This window comes from Phasianus colchicus, chromosome 11 (assembly GCF_987193195.1).
Source record: "Phasianus colchicus chromosome 11, bPhaCol1.hap1.1, whole genome shotgun sequence".
In the NCBI taxonomy this organism is placed as follows: Eukaryota; Metazoa; Chordata; class Aves; order Galliformes; family Phasianidae; genus Phasianus; species Phasianus colchicus.
Genome location: NC_143446.1, coordinates 11,657,047 through 11,679,046, shown reverse-complemented (window position 1 = coordinate 11,679,046; position 22,000 = coordinate 11,657,047). Strand labels below are relative to the sequence as shown.

Sequence of the window (22,000 nt, the reverse complement as noted above, 5' to 3'; positions counted from 1 at the left end):
CTTCCGGAGGTCAGAGGTCACGGCGTGGAGCTGCGAGGCACCGCGGCAGTGCTGGAGGAGGAGCGGGGCGGGCGGGAAGGACGCGGGACGGCGGCGGAGCCGATCTGCGGGCGCACTGAGCGGGAAGGCAGCGGGCGGCTCCGCCATGTCCTACTGCAGGCAAGAAGGTGCGCGGCGGCGTCCTCCCAGTGTCACTCGGTGCGGCTCTCCCTGAGGCGCGGGGGCGGCGCGGCTCGAGGGATGGAGAGGCGTCCGCGGGCGGTGCGGGGCGGGCCGTTCTTCTGGCGGCGGGCGGGAAGCCGTGGGGCGGGCCGCGCCGAAGAGGCCGCGGCCGAGTGGGGCACAGCCGGGCCGAGGCTGAGTCCCGTTCTGCTCCCGTGGTCGTTAGGCTGATGGCCGTAGCGGGCAGAGCCTGTGTGCCCAGCCAGGGAAAGCGCTGAGGCGGGCAGGGTGAGGCTGCTTCTGTACGGAGTGTATTGGTGGTGATGCTTAACAAGTTTTGACCACTTTCTTACCTGGGGGATGTATTTTCCCCCCTTTTGAAAATGAAAGGGAAATGTCTGGAGTTCCAAGCTGCAAAGTGTTCTAAGTGTTGTTTTGAAAGGACAAACTTTGGCACGGTGGATGCTGATTATATGCTGTGGTAACTTATGGTTCTCTTTGCCTTATGTTTTTGACTTGCTTTAACAACGTCTCGTGTCTTTACCGGGTCTGTCAGTTGCCTTATGGCGTCCTACAGAATGACAGCTGCAGTGACTGCAGTTATATTTGTGTTACAGCTGCAGTGATGGCATTATAGGTCATGCTACAGTTAACATGATATTTTATCCATTTCTAGTCCATTTTGTGTAAGAAATCCTAGCTTTAAGGTTGGCTGGAATGCCACACAGCTGACAAAAAAGTTTCCTTTTAGAAAGAATCCAGGTTTATCTATTTTTCACATGTGGTGAAGACATGAATGAATGCAAAGCAGAGGGAATTACTGAACGTTTTCTGGTGGAGGTCACGTTGAAGGACAAGAGGATGCTAATTTGTAACGTGTTTTGTCATTGTAGTGGCCTTTCTGAATTTGGAGATTGAGAGGAAGTGTTTGGAGAGCTCATTCCAGTCAGTGAATGCTGAGCTGTGCATTCAGAAAAGTTTCTGTTAGATGTACTTGATGTACTTTTCTGCTTGTGTTTGCCTTAGAGCAGTTTTTTTACAGCCTTACAGAGTTGTTGGGAAACTTTGCCCTGGTTGCCAGCCAAGCCTTTTTTCCCGCCCCCTCCACCCCCCCCCCCCCTTCATAACTACTTTGTTAAATCAAGAGTGGCAGAAGAGCAGGAAGTACACTCTTGTTTTTCTGCCCTTGGTGATGTTCACAGCACCTTTCAGCCTGTTCTAGACCGTTAGAGTGCCCTTTAGTATTTAATTTACATAATTATTGTGAACTATGGCATGTCTCTGTAATGGAGACTGCTGATCTTAATGAGTGTCCTGCTGAACACTTTCTGTAGCTCAGGAGAGTTTTTCCTTTCACTTTTGGTCCTTTTCTGTCCAGCCCCTTCAGCTGAGTTTGTTCTCCTAAGAGAGCAATAGTTTGAGATTGTTTTAAAACAGCTTTTTAACCTTGCTGTTCAGTGAACTGTACAGTGATTTACAGCTGTTAGAGTACTTTGCTGTGAAAAGTGGGGCTTAAGAGGAAAAGAATTTGATAGTTTCTGTTCAGTTTTCTGTTCAGTTCTTATTGAATATTGATTGTTATATGAGTGCGGTACAAAGACAACAGGATCAGTTTTATTCGCTGTTCTCCTAGATAAATTACTACTTGATCTTTTTAAGCATGTTTTGATTTTCTCCTAAGTCTTATTTCCAGGTCTTTTTATAACTGTTAGTACCTTCCCTGTGAATACTTTCCCATTTGTCTTTATATATGTGTTCCTGTGAACCAGCAACTTGTAATTGAAGATGCTCAATTCATTCAATATTAATATCTGGGCATCATGTTGAGTATCTCATTACTGTGTTCTGGTCGGCCACTTTGTAAATTACTTACTCAGTCTCAGCTTTTCCTGATCTTTTGCTTATTCTCTCCTACATGACAGGAAAAGACAAAATTATATTTGTGACTAAGGAGGACCATGAGACACCAAGCAGTGCTGAACTGGTTGCAGATGATCCAGATGACCCTTATGAAGAACAAGGTCAGTAGTTGAACAGAATGGAAGTAGAGATTGATACAACATGTATATCATATTCTAACAATGTTAATTCATTTTTAAAGACTGAGAGAGTAGGGCAGTGGTTTCAGCAAATAAACACTTTATTTAGTAAACTTAGAAAACTGTTTAGTAAATATACAGTCAGACTCCTCCCCGTCTTAACTTCTAGATTAGGAAAGCACAAATGACATACTTTCCAAATGTTTTTTCTTTTTCTTTTGGATAGTGTTTCAAAGTCTCCTGTTCACGTACATCAGTTCATGACGTGTTTTAATTAGTAAACAGAAATATCTGGAAAAAAATTGTTTTTTCTTGTGTTAACATACTTAGAGCCATTCTGATTGTCTTTTTTAACTACCTCAAATGACTTAAGTGCCATTTTCAAAGTGGCTGAGGTGAGTTACATGCCACTGTCATTGCTAGTAGTTTGTTGTCTGCCTCTGTGCAGCACAAGTTGCCTAACTTGGTGATCTCTGAGTATCCTACTTAATGTAAATTGTATATATGTGACTTATTCTGTACTGTACAAGTGGCAAAATAATCAGTAATCTTTTAATTTAATGACAGGTAAGTTCAAATTACAGCTTTCAACTATAAGGATCTTGCCTTGAGAAGAGGCAAGTTTCAAGTTTTCAATGACATTTACAGTTCTTACACAGAGCATACCCAACCTGCAAATGAACTAGTTCAGGAGACTTAAGAGATCAGAGTATTTCTGGATGACTGGTAATATTTTGGTTGCACAAAGCATATTTTAGGTTATTTGTAATGATGAAATGTCTTGTTTCCTGTCAGGATTAAGTACATTTTGCCTATATTAATAAAATGTTCTGAATGTCTGTGAATTTATATATCTTTTTAAAATTTCCTTTATACTTATATGCCATTTAGCCTTGTCATTTTGTATGATTTCATTGCTTTCACATCAGCTAAGGCTGAAATTTTCTTAGAAACTGGAAGCAAGTGGCTCTGTGACCCCCAGAGGGCAGTATTTAAGTACGGTTTAGCAGCTGTGTACTGCAAAGGGATGCTTTGTTAGCTGATGTAGTATGTAGTTTTAATTTATGTCATTAAAATAACTTTGTTTTCATAACTTTGTTTCATTAAACATAGCTTCAATTGTACTTACAAGAAGATATTTTTGTCTCTATAATAAAGGATGCGTGCTCCTATTCAGGCTTTGCAATAACCTTCATTGGCTTTTTGACTGTATGGTAGGGTTGACAAGTAGGTAACCTGACAACCTTCAATCTGAGATTAGAAACAATGTTCTTCCCGTCTCTGCTCCCCCCTAAGTCTTCCCCAGGTCCCTATGTCTTATTTCAGGAAGATTTTTATAAGCTACAGTTTAATATCTGACAGAAATTCCTCTATCTCCTGTTTTCAGGGAAGTTGTGTCACTGAGATGCCATGACTAACCTGCCTATTTAATGGAAACAACCTCTGCTTTGGGCTTTAGCATTGTTTTTGTTGTGGCACTGTTGCTTCAGCTGTTGAAAATTTCACAGAGATACTTATAGGCAATAAATTCCAAGTGGTATCTTTTACTGCCTTGACTTGGGTGGAAGATGAAACATGCAAATGGTTTGTGGAAAGCAGTGTCTGAGGAGGCATACCTTGAAAAGTATTTACTTTTATTTGTTTGGTGTGTAGAAATTTAGCAAAATCTGAATTTTTAATTCCTGTCAGATGAATTTTAAATCCATTATTGGTCTGTTAAGTGAAGAGGTAATGATCTCTAATAATCAGATGGCATCATTAAGTTCACAGTTGCTTTTCTGTGCTTTCCTGCTTCCTCTAAAAAACTGGAGACTGCTTGCAAAATAAAGGAGGAAAACCTTTTTTTTTTTTCTAGAAACCACATCTGGAGAGCATACAAAGCCTTAGAGAGTTTATCATTCACTGAACTGTTAAGTCACTTTGTGTGGTGTATGTATGACTAAACAAAGTAGCTTGCTGTTTAGCTAAGTAAATGCATACATGCAAGCTGTGTTGATGTTACATGTGGTCATTCAAAGTCTGCCTGTCTTTCCCCTTATAATCATTCATGGTCTCTCTTTGGGGATCATTAAAGTATTGTATTCTATTAACAAAAGCTGTTGATCTAGCAACTGCATGTGAGTGCATATCGGTCCTGGAACTTAAACAGCTATTTTTGACACAGGATTTTGAGATGAAAGAGTGCCTATCTCAGATCTAACATAATACAGATATATGCTATCAAGATTCAAAATCAATTCTTTTGATGTCTCTGAAGAGGAGTTTCTCTCTTTTCTCTCTTTGACACCCTGTCCCAAGTTGTTCTTTCTCTGGTTGTACATATGCAATGATTATAGTGTACTGTGCAATTTACCTGGGTAATAAGCTAGTAAAAATTAAAGGAACCACTTCCTCCTTGTTTGAATGACTTATTAATTCATTCCTCATATGTGTATTTTGCTAGGTATTGAAAGGCTGTGGTGAAGCATGAAGGTGATAGTTCTTTTTTATTATCAATTCTGTATTTATAGCATGTTAGATCACCTTTCTGAACTGTAGAAGAAAGCCAGAAGCTAGTTACATCAGGGACACCTTACAGTGAAATAACGATATGATTCAGAACAATAAACTCTGTTTAAATACTCTAACAAGCTTATTCTTAGCATGTGGTTACTTACTGCCATGTTTTAAGGGCTCCCTGAAAACTTCTCACTTGAACAGTGTCAGGCTGCAGAGCTGCAGATCAGAACAATTCACATGTCACAGAAGGAGCCACATCTAATGGGAGAGAAAATTGTAGGCAGGAAGGACATACGGGCAAAACATTCTAGATTATGTTGAATTGCAGAAGCTCTGACTTGTGGATTTTATTTAAAAGACAATTGGAAGGGAGTTTGTTGTGTATAAAGTCATAGGCAGACTTTTCTTGTTTAGCTTCTACTTTAATAGAATGCTTGACTTCCAGTGTTCAAGTTTTGTGGCATGATCTACAGTCATGCCTCTCCTGATCTTTTCTACTGTACAGTATAGAGTATGGTTATATCTGGAAAAGAATAGATTTATCATGTAGATATGCCATAACCTTATGTCTTCAGTAGTTTAGCATCTGGAATTAACAGACATTATGAGTCTTTGAGAAGTCTTGTTTTAGTCACTGGACACTCAGGAAAACCTGTGCTCCACCTGCCTTGGGAAAAAATAAAGTTGTATTGTGTTCTCTTTTTTTGATTCTGTGCTATCCGTTATGGGATTTCAGAAGGAAAAACAGGAATATGTAGAGTCACTTTGACCTAAAAGTTGTGAAAGAAAAGAAATGGAAAGGCTGATGAAGTAGGTAGGTTCAAGGTAGCATTTTGAATTGCAGTATATCTCCAAGTATGTTCTAACTGAAGGCCTCATTTCTGGTCTTGTGTGTTGTAGTGGAAGAATTTAAAGTAAAAGACCTCCAGTTTTCATTGCAATCTTCACTTCCATCAATTACATTTTTAAAATTATTTTTTTTTAGATGTATATGAAGAAGGCACTAGTGAGATTAGTGCATGAAAAGTGGTTTTTGTTAGCATTACAGGTGTGATGAGGGAGTTGGCTAAAAGTACATACGAAATTGCACCTTAAGCAAAGACAGTTGCTGTCTTCCCTCTCCTGTGTTTGTCCAAAATTATTCTAGTTGTGTTATTTTAGAGATTAAGACTTGAAGTGTTTTCCACAAAGGACTAGTAAAGCAAAAACCCAAATTCTTATAAGAAACAGTTTGATGAATGATCAGATGTACAGAACTGTTTTTTTTTATGACTGATGATGTTCCATTCAATCCTGCTTCCTATGTTTCTGTCCTCTTATGTTGTGGATCCTTGGCACGTAGGATTTTTAGTGGAATATTTGGTATATAACATGGAAGCAACTTTTATCAGTACAATAGTGGGGCTTCATTACAGGAAGTAGAAATATACATATCGACATAAATGCATGTTTCTGGCTTCATCCATGATACCAACAGATCCTAGAAGCTGAGAAAGAATGGGTTGTATGAGGTCAGCAATTAAATGCTAACCCATGCCTCAGTCTCCTATGATGTAAACAAGTGGGTTTTTTTCCCAGGTGCAAGCACCAATGGATTATGACTCACTGGATCAGTGACATTGAGGCTGCATTTGAAAGAAGTGTAAAAAGGATTAAAGATAGTAATCCTGTTCACTGCAGACATGTGATGTGAATAGATACAATTTACTTTCATACTTTCATTCTAACTGTGTTCTTACCTAAACTGATAGCTTTTTTTTTCTGTTCTGAATTTCCTGCTCAAAAATCTGGGGAAAGATTCTGTGTTAGTGTTCTAGAGTTCATTTAAAACAATGAAAAAGCATTCATCTAGCTTGATTCAAAAGAATTCTAATCTTAATACAGGAATTAAGTTCTTATATTACATGATTTTAAGGCTTGCATGCCTCTCAGACTGAGTCTGGCAAGTGGAAAAAGACTTAATTCAGGCAAAGATATAGGACTATTCTAACTTTTGCTCAATGATGGATCATAACGATCAGAGAGAGAAGTAAACAGTCCAGGAAATGGAAGGTGTTTTGCACTCCTGAAGCTACAGAACTCCTACGGTATTCTTAATACTTCCTAGCAGCTTTCGTTGAATGTAATTAATGTATTGAAAGGAGCACTTAACTTTACTTCTCTCTTTTATTTGTTCAGGATTGATATTGCCCAATGGAGATATCAATTGGAACTGCCCATGTCTGGGTGGAATGGCTAGTGGTCCCTGTGGGGAACAGTTCAAGTCAGCCTTTTCTTGTTTCCACTATAGCACAGAAGAAATAAAGGGATCAGACTGTGTGGACCAATTCCGTGCTATGCAGGAATGCATGCAAAAATACCCAGATCTTTACCCTCAAGAGGATGAAAATGAAGAGGAGAAGTCGAGCAAAGATTTGGAAGCTACTCCTGTGGAAGATTCTGTTGCCAAAGAGGAGAAAGGATCTAGCTAATGAAGATGCAAGGAGGCTGTTGTCTCCATTTCTCATTTTCAGAGATGCGGACTTTTGCAGTATGTCTGTCTTCTGAGTTGTCAAGAAATGTTTCACCATTGTTCTATACACTGTATCATAGTAAATAACTTATTGTGGAAGGAGAAATCTCAGTGTGACAGTCTTGCAAATAAATACTGCAAAAAGCACCAATGTGTGTGTGTGCTGTGTAATCTGTTACCAGACACAGTTAATACTTTATCAGCTGTTTTCACACATCAAGTTCTCCTTGAGTTTCGACTGGAATAATCTCTTTAAATCTATATTGCTGATAACAAAACTCCCATTAGTGTACCAGGTCATTTTCATTTCAGTATGCTCTGATCAGTAGATGTTCTTTTGTAATGTTTTCTGTTCTAATAGAGATCACATTAAATGATTGTTTTTCCTTAATGATTTTTTTTTTTGCCACAATGATACAGGATGTGAAAATGACCTAAACCTAAAATGTGTAAGATTAGATTATGGTTACATTGTACTGACGTCAGGTAAGGTCTGCAAAAACAAAACAAAACAAAAAAAGGTGTGCTTTCATTTGCTTATTGTGATGGCTTTTAAATTTTGAAAAATACTTGTACAACCATTGATATAAATGAGTGGAAAGAATGCTGATCATTAGCTTTATTTTTGTCAGTTTGTCAGCACAGTTTTTGTTTTCCCTTAGTTAAAGCCTGCCTCTTCAGTATTTAGACAGGCTCTTAGAAAATACTTTGAGAATACAATGAAAATGTCACCTGGTGTAATGATCTCAAAACAAATACTGTGACTTAAATACATATTAAAAAAGTAAATACTTTTTACCTTCATTGAATGCTGTTGTTTGTTGTTGTTTTTTAAACTAAGGCTGTTTGTATTTGAGATATTCTACTTCATTGTAAACAGACTGAATGGGTTTGTCTATTGTGAAGATCAATTGCTTGAGTTTTATTCTATTCCCATTCTTTTCTTCTCATACCCCAAGAAAAAGGCATAAAAAAAATGTAAAGCACTGTCAGTAGCTCTATAGAGAAGCTGAACAGCTAATAAACTAAGTGGGAATTACTTTAGAGATGCAAATATTTTAATAGCCATTTACTATAGTTTAATACCTGTGGATAAGGAAGAGCTACATGTTTTTTCTTTCATTGCAATCCTTGGGCTATGAGAGTTACACTACAAAACAAGTTTTCCCAGTGCCTTCAGTATGTGTTTGTTGCACGTTCCCTCAAAGTGTATTCATTAACTTAACCAAAGTATAAAAAGGTGCAGGGCTAGTAAATGGAATAATCTTTAAATGCTTTCCTATATGGATGGGCAGCAGTCCTGAGTGCTCAGAAACATTGCTTCCTTATAATGTTCTGGTATCTTTCTTGGATAAGTTATTTCTGAATGCTTCCAAATGTTTGAGGGAAATTTCTGTTAAATTCTAAAATTTGTATGAACTATTTATATTTTGATACGGCAGATGAATCCTTAAAAAAAAAATTCTAAGAGAGAATTAGGTGACTGACAGCTCTGTTCTGAGGGGATGGATAGCAGGTACTCTCAACATCTCGCCCTTTAAAAGAAACAAAGTGTGACAGAGCTTCTCACCGTGACTCTTCAGTGTGCAGGAAAACAAATGCCAAGTTAACCTGAGTAAATGGGCACAAAAGCAGCAGTGATAAACCTTGGCACAGAGGCAGCTGGACCATGAAAATGAAATCTTAGGCAATCAGATAAACACTGGGCACCAAATACAAAAAAAAAAAAGTCATATGCACTCAAGCTTTTGGTTGTTCAAATGGAAATCCAATGCATTATTTGTGAAGAAGCAAGAACAGTTTGTGAAGGGATACTCTGTTCTAAGAACTGTTTGTCTTCTATTTTTTCTGCTTTGCTTTACTTTCCCACATTGCCTCTATGCTCTGCAAGTTTGAGATTTATCCTCTGTAATGAGTACTTCTAGCATCTGTGTACAAAACATAAAATGCTTGCACTTCAGTAAAAGATTAGGAATTAGAAGGCAGATCATGTGTAAATACATATTTCCACTTCTTTGCTATACCCGTGAAAGTAAGAAAAGAAGATATTTAGTGTGGACTCTGCAGCTGGCCTTGATTGTGCAGTTTTAAGGCCAAGTTGTCTCTCTTGACCATTTTATATCCCTTGAAAGTATTAAAGAATTTGCATAGAAATTTCCTGTCTACCTCTATATCTAGGATTTTTGGTTGTTTGTTTTTATCTTTTTTTTTTTTTTTAACTTTGAAGGAAAAAAAACATGAAGGGGAAGAATACATTGTCTGGAATAAGATATATATAGATATTAAAAATATATATATTTTTTGGCATATAAAGTGCATGCATTGGTCTGTGCATTTAATGTAACTCCTTGTTTCTATTATGTTTCCCAACATTACTTTGTAGTTGATATGGTTTTCCTTCTGTAGTCCAATTTGAAGTTTAAAATCAATCAGTGGTTATTTTAGCATGTCACAAAGATGATAGAATGATCCCTAGCAATTTGTGGCAAGCCTGTGAAATAAGCAGATAAGTTTTTTTTTTCTTTTTTTTTCTTTTGTATGGATACAAAGCTTTGGAGCTATATAATGATATCTTACTCCAATGTATTTCTTAGTTTTATATAACTGATGTCTTGGTTCTGTCCCCACCATGAGGGAGCTTCTCAATCTTGGGGATGAGTAGTAAATTTAAATGGTTTTGAGAAATCACTTGCATGGAGTTCTAGAGATGTTATACATGCATTACCATGTACTTCTTCTATGTGTCATGTCAAAAAGGCTTCATTGGAGGAAAGCTTTCAGTATAACTGATCTTTATTTAATTCTCTGCCTGTCAGTTGCTTTCTATCTTTTAAGATAAAAACATAAAACATAAAAACAAATGTGTTCATTAATTTTACTTTGCTATGCTATCTCCATTCCAAAGCTCTGGCTTTAACTTGTGTTCAGTAACCTTCCTGCAGATATAACCTTGTTTCAGATATGAAAGTGACCTTTGTTAGCTTTGCCCCCTGCAGTAGCAATACTGTACATAGGGGTGTCAAGAGGGAGATGTATATCTTGCAGTTTATTTTAAGGATGATTACATCTGGCAATCTGGCAGGGATGTGCTGGAAACAAGATCTAGATCCTATCCAGTTCTTACTGAGAATGTCCTTGTTAAGCCTTACAGCAATGTCTCCCGTTCATCTAAGACACTTATCTGATCACATGTCAATGATCTCTTTGAGAAAAGTTGCTATCTAAATGCGTAGAACCTACTTTCTTATTCCTAGGGACGAAAAAAGGGCAGTATATGCTTCTTAGACTCATTTTACCTCTCATTAAAATTCTAACGCTGTTAGTGTGGGACAGTGTACAGAAGCTACCAGCAGTTTGTCATTTATTCTTAATCAGCTCTATTCACTGGACATGACTTCATTTTGTAGAACAGTACTAGCCTGTCTGCTGTTGTGTTTTTTTTAAACTGCTCTTAACCCCTCTGGAGCTGATGTTTTTCCTGACAAGAGAAAAGACCCCCCAGTAAACGAAGAGTGAAGAAATGCAGCAATGATTATAACATTGATGCTGTTGTTCTTTCCCACTAATGCAAGTCTCTACCTAACATTAAGCTGTTTAAAATGTCAAACCATGTGTTTTGTTTTTTGTTGAATTCATAGCTCAAGCATGAAGTTATGAGGTCTTGTTATTCATTGTAGACTAATTCTGACTGTACAAGAGTAAGATGCTAGAGCTCCAGTTCTCCAGCTGAGCATGGAAGAAGTAGAAAAAACTTGTCTCTCAAATGTGGTGTATCTTGATACTATGAAGATCAATAAATAGGTCAAAGACTGCTAAAATAGTGAAGAATTAGGTATTATTAAATGTAGTATGTAACTGCTCTTATACACTGAGCATTTTAGACAGCTGCTATTAACATATTAATAGCATTAGTAAAAGCTTGCCTTGGATTTTGCACCCATCACTGCCAGAAGCACAAGGGCTTATGATTATAGAGTACCCTGTGCATTCATCCAGTGGTTCAGGCTGGAAAGGCCTTTTCATGCATTCACATCCACCGAAAGTAGCCCCATGCAACACTAAAATGCTTGGAATGTTGCTTAATTTTCTGCCATTTGCTAATTTAATTGAAATCATTAAACAGTGGACCTTTTGTCCTGCTTGTTATGGGGAGTGCAGTCTCTGTTGCTCCTTGATACACAAAAAGAAGTTTTTTGCAATTGAAAGAAAATAAACTTGAGGTGGCAAGTTTCCCCCAGAGGTGGAATGTATGGCCACAGCTGCCTCATGTACAGCTGATTTTCTCCCACTTGCTGCTAACTTTTTCTTCCTCAAGAACCCTTGGACTTTTTCTTTGTTTCTTCTTTTTGTAGTTTCCTCTAGTGGATCCCATGTTCTTTAGCATAAGTCAGGAGCCAGAGCATGATTGGAAAGGCAATCTCTAGATAAAAAGCAAATGTATTTTGTAAAAAATAAAGTAAAAATAGCACGTTACAGACTAGACTTGATGAATCAGTGAGCAGCCCATTCATGAAGGCCCTGTTATAGCCAAAACAAAGAGCACAGGAAGATTTGTAATGATTGCACATTGCAGATTAACCGGGATGCCGCACTGATTTTGAAGGATAATTGGACATAGGATTTGCTGTACTAGATCTGATGATGGGCCCTGTTCATTTGTTTTTCTTAAAAGGACGTGTCCCTTATGCATCCTAAGAAGGTGAAAGAATCCACCCTAAATAAGCTCATTACCTTTCTTAGTGTGCTGGATGAGAGAAGAATGTTTAATTTGAGAGATTCTTTAATTAAGAATGTTTAGAAAACATCTGTGTTTTCTAACCTTTTTCTTGCTGTTAAATGTTGCTGCTTCCACCCTGTTCCTTTCCACATTGTCTCCTCATATGTTCCCAAATAATGCTTTCTTTTCATCCCCCTACAGGCAGTCACCTTTCTCCTTACTGGCGTTGGCTCTGTTCTCTATTCAGGCCTATGGGGCCCTCACTTCTTTCTCCTTGGGACAGAGTGAAGAGTCTGAAAATGAACTAGGTTGGATCCAGCTGGTATCATTCTCATTTGGTACTGCATGGGTCACGTAAGGTTGGCAGAATTTGAGCTTGTTGTTTGCATTTCTAGTGCTGTTCTGGTTCAGAATTCTGCTTATAGCCATTGTGTTTCTGTATTAGGAATTTGTACACATGCTAACAGGTATTATCAGCGCAGTTAAAGATTGAAATATCTTCAATGCTTGTGATTTTTATTTTTTTTTCTCATAAAGAGCCAAATTACGAATGAGTTGGTATTTTCAGAGTTAGGCTTTACAGTTTCTCAAATGCAGAGAGCTGCAGTTCTGAGAATCTAGGCTACCAGCGTTGTTCTGTAAACTGTCCCTGTGTGTTGGTACTGAGTAGCAGCTCTGTGTCAGGTGTAGTGCTTCCATGACAAATAACATAATCCGGTACGTAGACTTGTGCATTTGGAGGTGGTACATCGTAACATTTCTCATCACAAAGCTGTAAGTGGGATGATGATACTCATCATGTCATTTCTGTGTGAAGAATGAAGATAAGGCCCTAAAGGTACAGTTGTCTCAATAGAAACACACAGCTACGATATGAACTTGTTAAAGTGCATCAAAGAGTAAGATCAGGTGTTACAAAGAGTTGCAAAGATACATCTCTGGTGACAGATTGGGTTTGGTTTTAAGCCTGGGAACCAGCAAAGCAGACTTCTACATTCTGAGCATTTATGGATAAAGCATCTTCTGCCTACCCCTCCTACATTTCTGTTTTCGTGCCTTGTACCCCTCAAATTAACTACATGCAAAGGAGGAGTTAAGAACTTGCTATCTTTTTAAAATTTATTAGGTCTGATGTATTTATTTTCATAGGGAATTAAACACTTGGAAATCTTAAGTGTAGGCACATGCAGTGTTGAATTTTGATTAATTATTGAATGAACATAAATTAACAGCTCCTGTTTTGTTTGTATTCTGTACATTTTCATACAAAATGTACATTTTTTTTCCCACAGGCTCCTCAGTATAAAACATGTAATGTGGTTGCCTTATTTGCTAAATGCTTTTCTGCATTTGCTAAACTCTGTGCTTAATATTATTGAAGCAAGAGCCTCAATGATTTCTGTAATCATTGTGGTTTATTAACTTAAAAAGTATTAAATGTGCATGTAGTTTGAGGATTGTGTGGTTCAAAATTCTAAAAATAGATCCCAAACCAGGCATCAATGTAAATGTCTGAATATTTTTAATTGATGTTTTAAGTACAAAAGAAAATGTGCTACAACACGTAACAAATAACACACTAACTCTTCCAGGTTTGGGAATCTTCAGAGAGCACTTTGTATAAATTATATCAACTCAAAGAAAACTTACATCAGGCAGCATGGAAATGTCATGAGACATGGTGAACATTACAGAGAAAACTTGTTCTTTATAGCAGTGAGCTGTTTCCAGAAGTGCACTGCACAAAGTTCTGCTAGGTATTTTTTCCTTCTTGACCATTTGCCAAGAGCAGAAGATGAAGCATTAATGATGGTATGTTACCACACAGGAACGAGAGCTCAGCACTCACCTTTTAATGAACTGCTTCCATGTTTTAAAGGTGCATGTTGTAAGAATGGTCATTTGCTCATGGATAGATGTACTGCACAGCTGTTACAGAACTGCTTTGAGCAACAATACCATGTTTGTTGCTGTTGTGTGGAAGGTTGCATGTGCTTCTCCTTCAGGTGACTACCTGCACTGTTACACATTTTTCACAACTTTCCAGGCTTTCCTTGTGGCCAGATGCTTTTGTTTAATCCTTATGCAGGATTTCCAAGTGATGCATTATTGCTACTGTTTAGTATGTGATTGCTCCTGCTCATAGGACGCTTTATCCATTTGGGCATTGTAGGGTTGTTCACAAGGGCATCTTTAAGAGGGTCCTATTTTCTACAAGAACCAGAACAGCCACCTCTGTGCAGGGCAAATGCATCTTCTTTTCTGTATTAGTATTATTAGTATTATTTATATTGTTATGCCACCTAAGAGAGACAGTCGCAAAGATGATTGAAAGATATTTGGTACTGCACGCAGACCTACAAAACAATTCATCTTGGAAAGAGATATCTTCCGTGGTAGTTTATTTTAAATTCATTATGTATGACCATGTTTGCTTGTTCTGAGAAACATGTAAGTCATCCTGCACTATCTCATGTACATGTGAAGCCATTAAATGAGAGCTTGTAGTTGGAACAAAATGTGCATGTTTCTGACTAACAGAGGGAATGAGGGAAACTTATCTATATAGCCACCAGCAAATAAATTAGAGATTCAAAGAGTGGGAAATTTGGATAATAAATTTGTTGAATGTTTTTGGTGTCACCTCCCTCTCCCACCATTCATGTGCTTTATACCTCTCAAAATGTATGTGTATGGTTTTCACTCATTTCTGAGTGTGCAACATATTGTCTTTGCACACAACTGTGTTTTCAGTAAGGTAATCATTACAGTATTACAGCATGTACTAGGAGAACATACTGGGGTATCAATATTTGTGTTCCAAATAGTGTTTTTACTAGCAAGTGCCTGAAATAGTTGTGAATGACCATGTTAATAAATAATTTTCACCCACTGTGAAGCTGTTCACTCTCCCCACAGAAATCATCAATCTGGCACAAAAATTAAAACATGGATATTTGCTTTAATACAGTACTGACTGTGAACCAAAATGGAACATGATCACGGTAAATGAGATGCCTCACAGGTAAAATGACCTGTGTTGAAAGGTATGTTCCTTAATTTAGCTATGAACGTACATCTAATTTTCACTTATTGTGAGAGGCCCTTTGAGAACACTTGAATTCATGAACATGTCTTTATTCCTGTTTGAAAGAGAGCTAGTCAGTCTTCTTGTTCAGTCTGAAGATGATAAGAAAGAAGGCGTTATGCTCCTAACTTCTATATGCTGACATTTCAAATTAAGCCAAATATCCTGTTTAAAAAGTGTTTTATTGCATTAATTAAGTAGCTTGTTGGAGATGCCACATTGTTGGATACCACTTTAGCAACAACAAATAAATAATGAAGTGCTTGTAAGACGAACAGAAGGAAAGAAAATCTATGGCAAGGGAAAAAGGAAGGGGAAAGAGAGACACTTTATACACTGTCAGCAGAAAAGCAGTGTTGTTTTTTTTTTTTATACCTGCCTGCCATCCATTTCCAAATGACCTGAAGGTTTTTCCGCTGTTCAACCAATGCAGAGTTAAAAGGAAAACAGGTACAATTAGAATTAACAAAGCTGTATTCTTCAGGTTCCCAGTGATGAAGAGAATAAACCTGTAGCCTAGAACAGCATCCTTTTGCATTAGCTTTGGATTTTCCCACGTACCAGTCAGGGAGTGCTAAATTAAGGTAGCGCCTCTTTTTGAAAGCATCAGACAAATTGTAGGCATGGAATAAGATATATGCAGAAGTAGCACATGTGACCACCTGAAAGTATAGACTGATCCAGTATCATTTCTGCTTTACTTAATGAGATGATGTGTTTAAATGAACTTCATTTGATCATGATTTCCCTGTCTTAGGGGCAGAAATCAAGAACTACAATTTCTTCAAAATATTTTGTTAGGGAACAATGAAAATAGCTATCTCTTCATTACTGTGGTGTAGGAGAAAATTGGTTTAGAAAGAATGCTTTTGCAGGACAGGGCTATTTTCAACTAGAGTGCAGATGTTACCTCACCTGAACTTCTGTGGGGTGAGAGAAAAATCCTCATGTACAATGGGAAGGCAGCTGAAGTTCCGTATTTTAACCTCAAGAGTGACCAAGAGAAATAAAGCAGAATGAAAGCACTAAGTGCAAATCAAATGTCAGTGGTCTTGAGCACAGCTTGAATAGCAAGGTTGCTCTTGCAGTAACTATAGCTATCTCATTTAATATGCAATACAAGCAACCCATTTACCTCCTACTTTTGTAGCTTTTGTAGTACTACAAACTTGACATAGGAGCAGCTGAAGTTCATCACGTTTTGGCTCTTTCCTAGCATAAGGCTTTTTGGTAGTAATCACTGTGCAACCTTTGCCTGGTGTTACAGTTTTGAGTACTACAGCAAAGAGCAAAATGAGAGCAAGAGTTGGATTTGGAATCAAGTTTGTAATAAGGAGCTTTCTGCAGCAGAGCTAATCACTAAGCACTGATGATAGCAAAGTACATCTACAGAGCCTTGTCCCAGATGAGTCCTGTGTTAGTTTGTTTCTGTTCAGCCATCTGATGGTATTGCTTTCTAGAAAACAGCATGTTATACTGGCATAATCACTGATTGTAAATAAAAATATCTGAGCTCCTTTAGATAAATATTATATTTGACATACTTATGTAGTATTATGCCACTTGTGAAGCTGAAAGAAATTGCTGCCTGTTAGTGGTAACTTATTTAAAAAAAAACTACACCCAAATAATGAATGTGTTATGTAAGCAGCTTATATGTATTAAAATCAGGCTCTGACTGGAAGTGTGGAAACACTAATCCATACCTTCAGTTTTGCCTTGTAAAATGATTCTCTGGGTACACGGAATCAGGCTGAAATTAAAAACTGTAACCTATGGATGATGCTATGTGATAAATCTGTGCATTTTGAAAAAAAAAAGCAGTCATGTCCCAGCATTTTCTACGGAAATGAAAGGAAAAAGGGTGGCGAGCCCACCTTCATCACTTCAGCTAGGAGCACGTTCATTGAGAACATAGGAGCTAGCTACGCCTTTCACTGCAGTGTTACTAAAAGGCAAAGTTCATCACTGTAATTTTTGAAGCTGAAGTTACTTGCACCCTGTTCGCAGAATATCTGCCACTTGTTTTCCCAAATGTGCTTTCCAGGGTTTCACCAGGCTGTTCATGTTCACGAGAAGTTTGCTGCTCCTAGAGTCCTCCTGGCCTGCTATCAGATAGTCGGTACCTAATTTGAAGGAAAGAAAAAAACACTGAGTAGAAGAAAATAAATGCAGAAATTCTCTACTTCTTAAATCATAAGTGGCATCTTAGCCAGCTTCATGTCGTTTTTAAATGCCAGTTTGTGCACATGCAGTCTTGTGTGTACGCACTCATTCATGTGCACGTTGTCAGTGCTGACTCCTGGAGTAACAGCTGAGATGATTACATGCAGAAATTACAACTACAGGTTGATATAGCTCTGATGGGCTTAGCACTTGCAGACTCACCACCACCATGCAGAGATAACCAGCCTTTGAGTCTCATCTCTCTGACCTTTGTTCTAAGTTGGTGTAACTCTGTGCTTCAGTAGCTTTACTCCTGGCTTTTATAGTCGTGAGTAGCAGAATTCAATCTCAATACACATGGAAACTGGTACTGTATTCAGCTTATATTTTCAGCAGCCTACGTGTGAAGGTGTTCAGGGAAGAAGAGTGTTTTAAAGTCCTACACAGAGAATAGGAGAATTTATATCTCTTGTTTTGCATATTTGCCTGCATGCTTTCTGTTTGTTTAATTTTACTTGTTATTGTAAAATTTTGCCCTGGTTGTTGTTTGACCTTAGCTGAGATTAGTACAGCCATCCTGATGGAAGGCAGACAACCTTTTTATATCCACCCACTTAACTGCCAAAGAGCAATTCTTTGGGTTCCATCTGTGGAATGAAACTTTTGGAGTAAAGACAAGAAGGAACTCAGAATTGAAAATCTTGGCAACAGAAAGACCACATTGTTAGTGTTCCTGAGGGAAACAAAACACAATTACTGAAGTGCCTGAGAAGAGGCTGCATGGGGGTTGGCTGGTGAGCCTAAAGGGCCAGATTAATCTCCATGCCCTGTGCAGCTCAGCTGACGTGGCTGTTTAGTATGGCAGCTGTGTATTCTGGTATAGCAGTCCTCTCCTTCTCTGCTAGGAGCAATTCAGATATCTAGGAAATGGAACCACTGAGCATTCACTGCAGCATCAGAGGGATAACTATGCTTGCCGATGGGGCATCTTAATAGATGATCATACAGTCACTGTGTCTCCCAAATGTTTAATGAATTGTTCCTCAGAAATCTTGTTAATATAAAAATACTTGGATTTTTTTTTTTTCTCATAAAAATTATTCAAGTCTCAAATAACCTGGAAGTTCCCATCAGTTCACAAAAAGTGAAACATCTCCAGGGTGACTTCATTTTTTTTCTTTGTATGACTTTGTTATCTGATAAGAAAATGCTTTTTACTGCTTTTTACTCCATCTCTTTGATGGAGATGAATGAGAAGTGTTCAGTAGTTGTAGCCAATGTTCCTAATGAATTGTCACCACTGTTTACAGGAGGAGCAAGCTGTTGGCTTATGTAGCTGCACTGCTCATGCAGAAGCTGTTGAAGGTAGTTTCAGTCTAGCTACTGTCCTGAGTGGATAAAGAAACATCCCATCTATTGCCTTTTATCACATCCGCCACAAGGAAATGTGTTTTTGTGCTTAAGTGTTTAAATCTAGAATTACTTTTTCTGTCCTTTATTTTAGTAGTCAATAGAAAGAAGTGGGTTCACTGTGCCTCATGCTACCTGGAACTGCTGTACCACAGTGGATTATTCCAGCTAGATTTTATCTCCATTACTCTCATACTGTGTAACTTCCTTCTTTTCAGGAGAGTTATTCCTGATTTGCAGTGGTGCAGATGCAGAGGATGAGTCTGATGAGCACCATAACAGCCTGAGTCTAATCCCACAGAATAAGTCTAAAAGCATTTTGTTCTTACCAGGATTGAGAATGGGACAAGTACATCCCCTGTTGGTCCAGGATTCTGGGTAAATGCTTCTGTTGCTCCGAGCAATTTTCACTTTACCGGATTTCAGGACCTTCTTCACTTTCACAACAACTTCTGCATGTGTCCCTTTGTCATGAGCAGACAGGATTCTTGCTTTTATCACTGCCAAGAAACATATCAAGATGGACACCAGCACAGAATTTCTAAATGATTTTTTTTTATGTTGCTAAAAGGTAGAATTTTAACATCTTGGAAGAAGACATGAAAAAATGCTGCAGTTGTACCAGAAGTGTGTTCCAGTGCTTGTGTATTTCAGTCATGGTTCCTTCCAAACGAATTTGGAGAAGGAAAACTGAATTCTTTTTTTGCTGAAGTAACTGATCCTTTCAACGTGGTATTTATCAACTATTCTTTTATGGACTGCTGTCAGACATTTGGAGATCACAGGAAAACAACTGTACGTATACAGAGGAAGGATGTAAAAACGGATCAGCTGCTAATGGTCTGATTTGAAGCACACTGATTCTGTGCCTTATATTTGACAGTTTGAAAACTCATCTTGAATTGGTATAGCTTTAAAACTGGCCTTTCTAAATCTGTGTCCAGTGGGAAGGGACAGTCTGCTCCACAGGAAGGAAGTCAGGAAGTTTCCTGTCAGACATATCACATGGCTGAAATTCCACGATTGCACAACAAACCAGAAAAAGTATTTTTGTTCTGTGGCCTAACATCTGGTTGCCATGATAGATTTCCTTTAATTTAATAGGCTCCCATAACTTTTTGGCAGGGTAGACTCATCCAGCTTGGTCCCATGAGCAGGCTTTGTTGTGTCATGACAGAAGCATATTGAACCTCTAGATGCCGAAGCTTTCCTTTCTTGCTTCATGTGATGGCACGAACCAGGTGTTGATAAATGACAGTATTAAATACAGTCTTGGTAAGCAAGCATTTGAGCCTGCATAATGACTGCAGAAGCAATGGCAGAGGTCAGTCATTCCGCAGACTTAGAGTTCTTGCACTCCTGCTGTAAAAAGCGAAGCTGGAAAGGAGACACCAAGGAGCCTGGCGTAAAATAAGCTATTCACTGATCAGCTCTGGTCTGAAGTTGGACATGTCAATATACAAAAAGCATAGAAGAAATCCTACCTCTTATTTGCCAGTTCTGTAATTTTTCACTCCTATCAGCTAACAGCAAATAACATGCATAAAGGATGCTGTGAAAGTATCATATCTTAAGGGCACTTACCATAAGCGTATTTCATTTGACAGAAGTCAGTGACGCTTCCAAGCACCTTCTCTTTGCACACACACTTCTCTAGCAGAAGAATCACAAAACACAAAAGGTTGGAGAAGAGCCAGGAAATCAGGGAGGGAAGAGAAGCAAATGCTATTTAGTTATAAAGTTTTATGTATGTAACTCCCATAATCTGGATGGACTTGAATAGTCCTTGAGCGTGAGCTCACTTATTTACAAATCTGCTTCTTGTTAGGTAGTATGATAATTAGTTTGAGATCTAAACAGTGCTGTCAAGTAAAATGAGGCCCTCATGGTGTCTATTATATAGTTAATAAACTGATACTAATAAAGATTTTTATAAGAATCAGATCCAGGCTTAAATCAAGTAAGTAATAATATCCTTTTTTTGATCCTATAAGCTAAGAAATGATGAACCTCACTGTTATTTACATAATATTGCTCTCAGGAAAGTCGAGGTATACAATAGCTGGTGCTATTACTTCTGGGTCTTAAGTCATTGATGCTGGTAAATATGGACTTTCACTTGTGGCAAGCAATACTTTCAAGTATTTCAGCATTTCAAGTATTAAAGGCTCTACCTCATTCTGTAACCTTGCTTACTTGATGACATTATCTGGATACAGTATAATAATTCTTTATTTTCTATCTTGAGCTGCTGTGCGATGAGGCATACCTTATTCCTAACATCACTTTTGTTCCACCCCAGGGGTGGTTTCATTTCAGTGATGGCTGACACAGTCTTTTTACTAACAGTATTTGAAGCGCTGAACAACACATCAAGTGATTGAAGAGAAGCTGTGTAAATTTATAAGCATTATGACAATAATTAAGAAAACAAATGGAGAATATTTTTCACACAATCTTACTTATGATTCATTGGTTTCCAAAACCCAAAGTTGAATAGCAGAACCTTGTTTGGAAAATAACAACATAGGTATAATAACCAGTGACAGCTCAAATCAAGAGACGTTGCCAGCAGAACGAGGACAGAATAGAGGTAGAGATGAGACAGAATCTAAGTCGGTGTGGAAAGAAGAAGGAGCTGGCACTGAGTGAGGTTACTGGATGTTCCCAGACTCTGGGCTGTACCTGGGTGTCTCAGAGCAGAAAATCCCTGCTCGTGGTCATTCCATTTCCACTCATCTTCGCTCTCATTAGTTGGTGTTTGCACAAGGTCAGGGATTCTTCCCCCAATGGGGATGTTAAAGAATGGCTCGTTGTCATAGCTGGAAGGGCACAAAGAAGAGAAGATTTGGTTAGGACACAGAAAAGCAGATTATGGCTGCATCCAAACAGTTAAGCTTTCTCTTTTCAGGTTGGAAGTGTAAGAGCAAAACTTCACACCTTGTAGAGAAACCACAAGATCTAGGCTTTTATTTAGACTTCACCAGTGCTGACTTAGCATTTTTGTTTTTAAATAATTACATTTGGAGCCTTCTTGTCATTTTTTCTTTCTGTTTGGATGGCTGATAGATTTGGGCTTTATTTTTGTTATTTTTTTCTGAATCAAGTAATCTAAGTTAGTGATCACTTGCTGATATCAATAGGAACTGAGGACACTTGAAGGACTGGTGAGACTGCAGCTAGGAAGTCATAGGATTTCTGTACTGAAATTAAAGCATGTTTGGGGTGCATATACCTGCCCAGTAGACATAAAAGAGAGACCTTGAAACTCATTTTACCTTGGGCACAGAGGAAAGGCAAGCTCTCCAGACTCTTCCATTTATTTCTAAGGCAAACAGATGCATTTAGGAATACTGTACAGACTCCTATGGGGTTGTGGAGTTGCTTCTTACTAGCAAAAGTCATCA

The 22,000-nt window shown here is 38.2% G+C and overlaps 2 protein-coding genes across 3 annotated transcripts in view; one reads left to right on the top strand and one right to left on the bottom strand.

The window, feature by feature from the left end:
• Nucleotides 1-8: 8 nt before the first annotated feature.
• CHCHD4 (coiled-coil-helix-coiled-coil-helix domain containing 4) lies at nt 9-9,394 on the top strand. Its single transcript, XM_031607376.2, has 3 exons — nt 9-167; nt 2,085-2,183; nt 6,879-9,394. The coding sequence occupies exons 1-3, from the start codon at nt 146-148 to the stop codon at nt 7,169-7,171; spliced, it is 414 nt and encodes a 137-aa protein (XP_031463236.1). The 5' UTR covers nt 9-145; the 3' UTR covers nt 7,172-9,394.
• Nucleotides 9,395-14,678: 5,284 nt separating this feature from the next.
• LOC116237943 (netrin-4-like) overlaps nt 14,679-22,000 on the bottom strand; it is a 46,803-nt gene continuing 39,481 nt past the window's right edge. For both annotated transcript variants that reach the window (XM_090148240.1, XM_031607384.2), the window contains 4 exons: nt 21,279-21,415; nt 20,178-20,246; nt 18,923-19,093; nt 14,679-17,143 (listed from right to left, as the gene is read on the bottom strand). In XM_090148240.1, the coding sequence (XP_090004366.1) occupies nt 17,007-17,143; nt 18,923-19,093; nt 20,178-20,246; nt 21,279-21,415 (514 nt within the window). In that variant the 3' untranslated portion in view covers nt 14,679-17,006. The remainder of the gene's footprint in view (nt 17,144-18,922; nt 19,094-20,177; nt 20,247-21,278; nt 21,416-22,000) is intronic.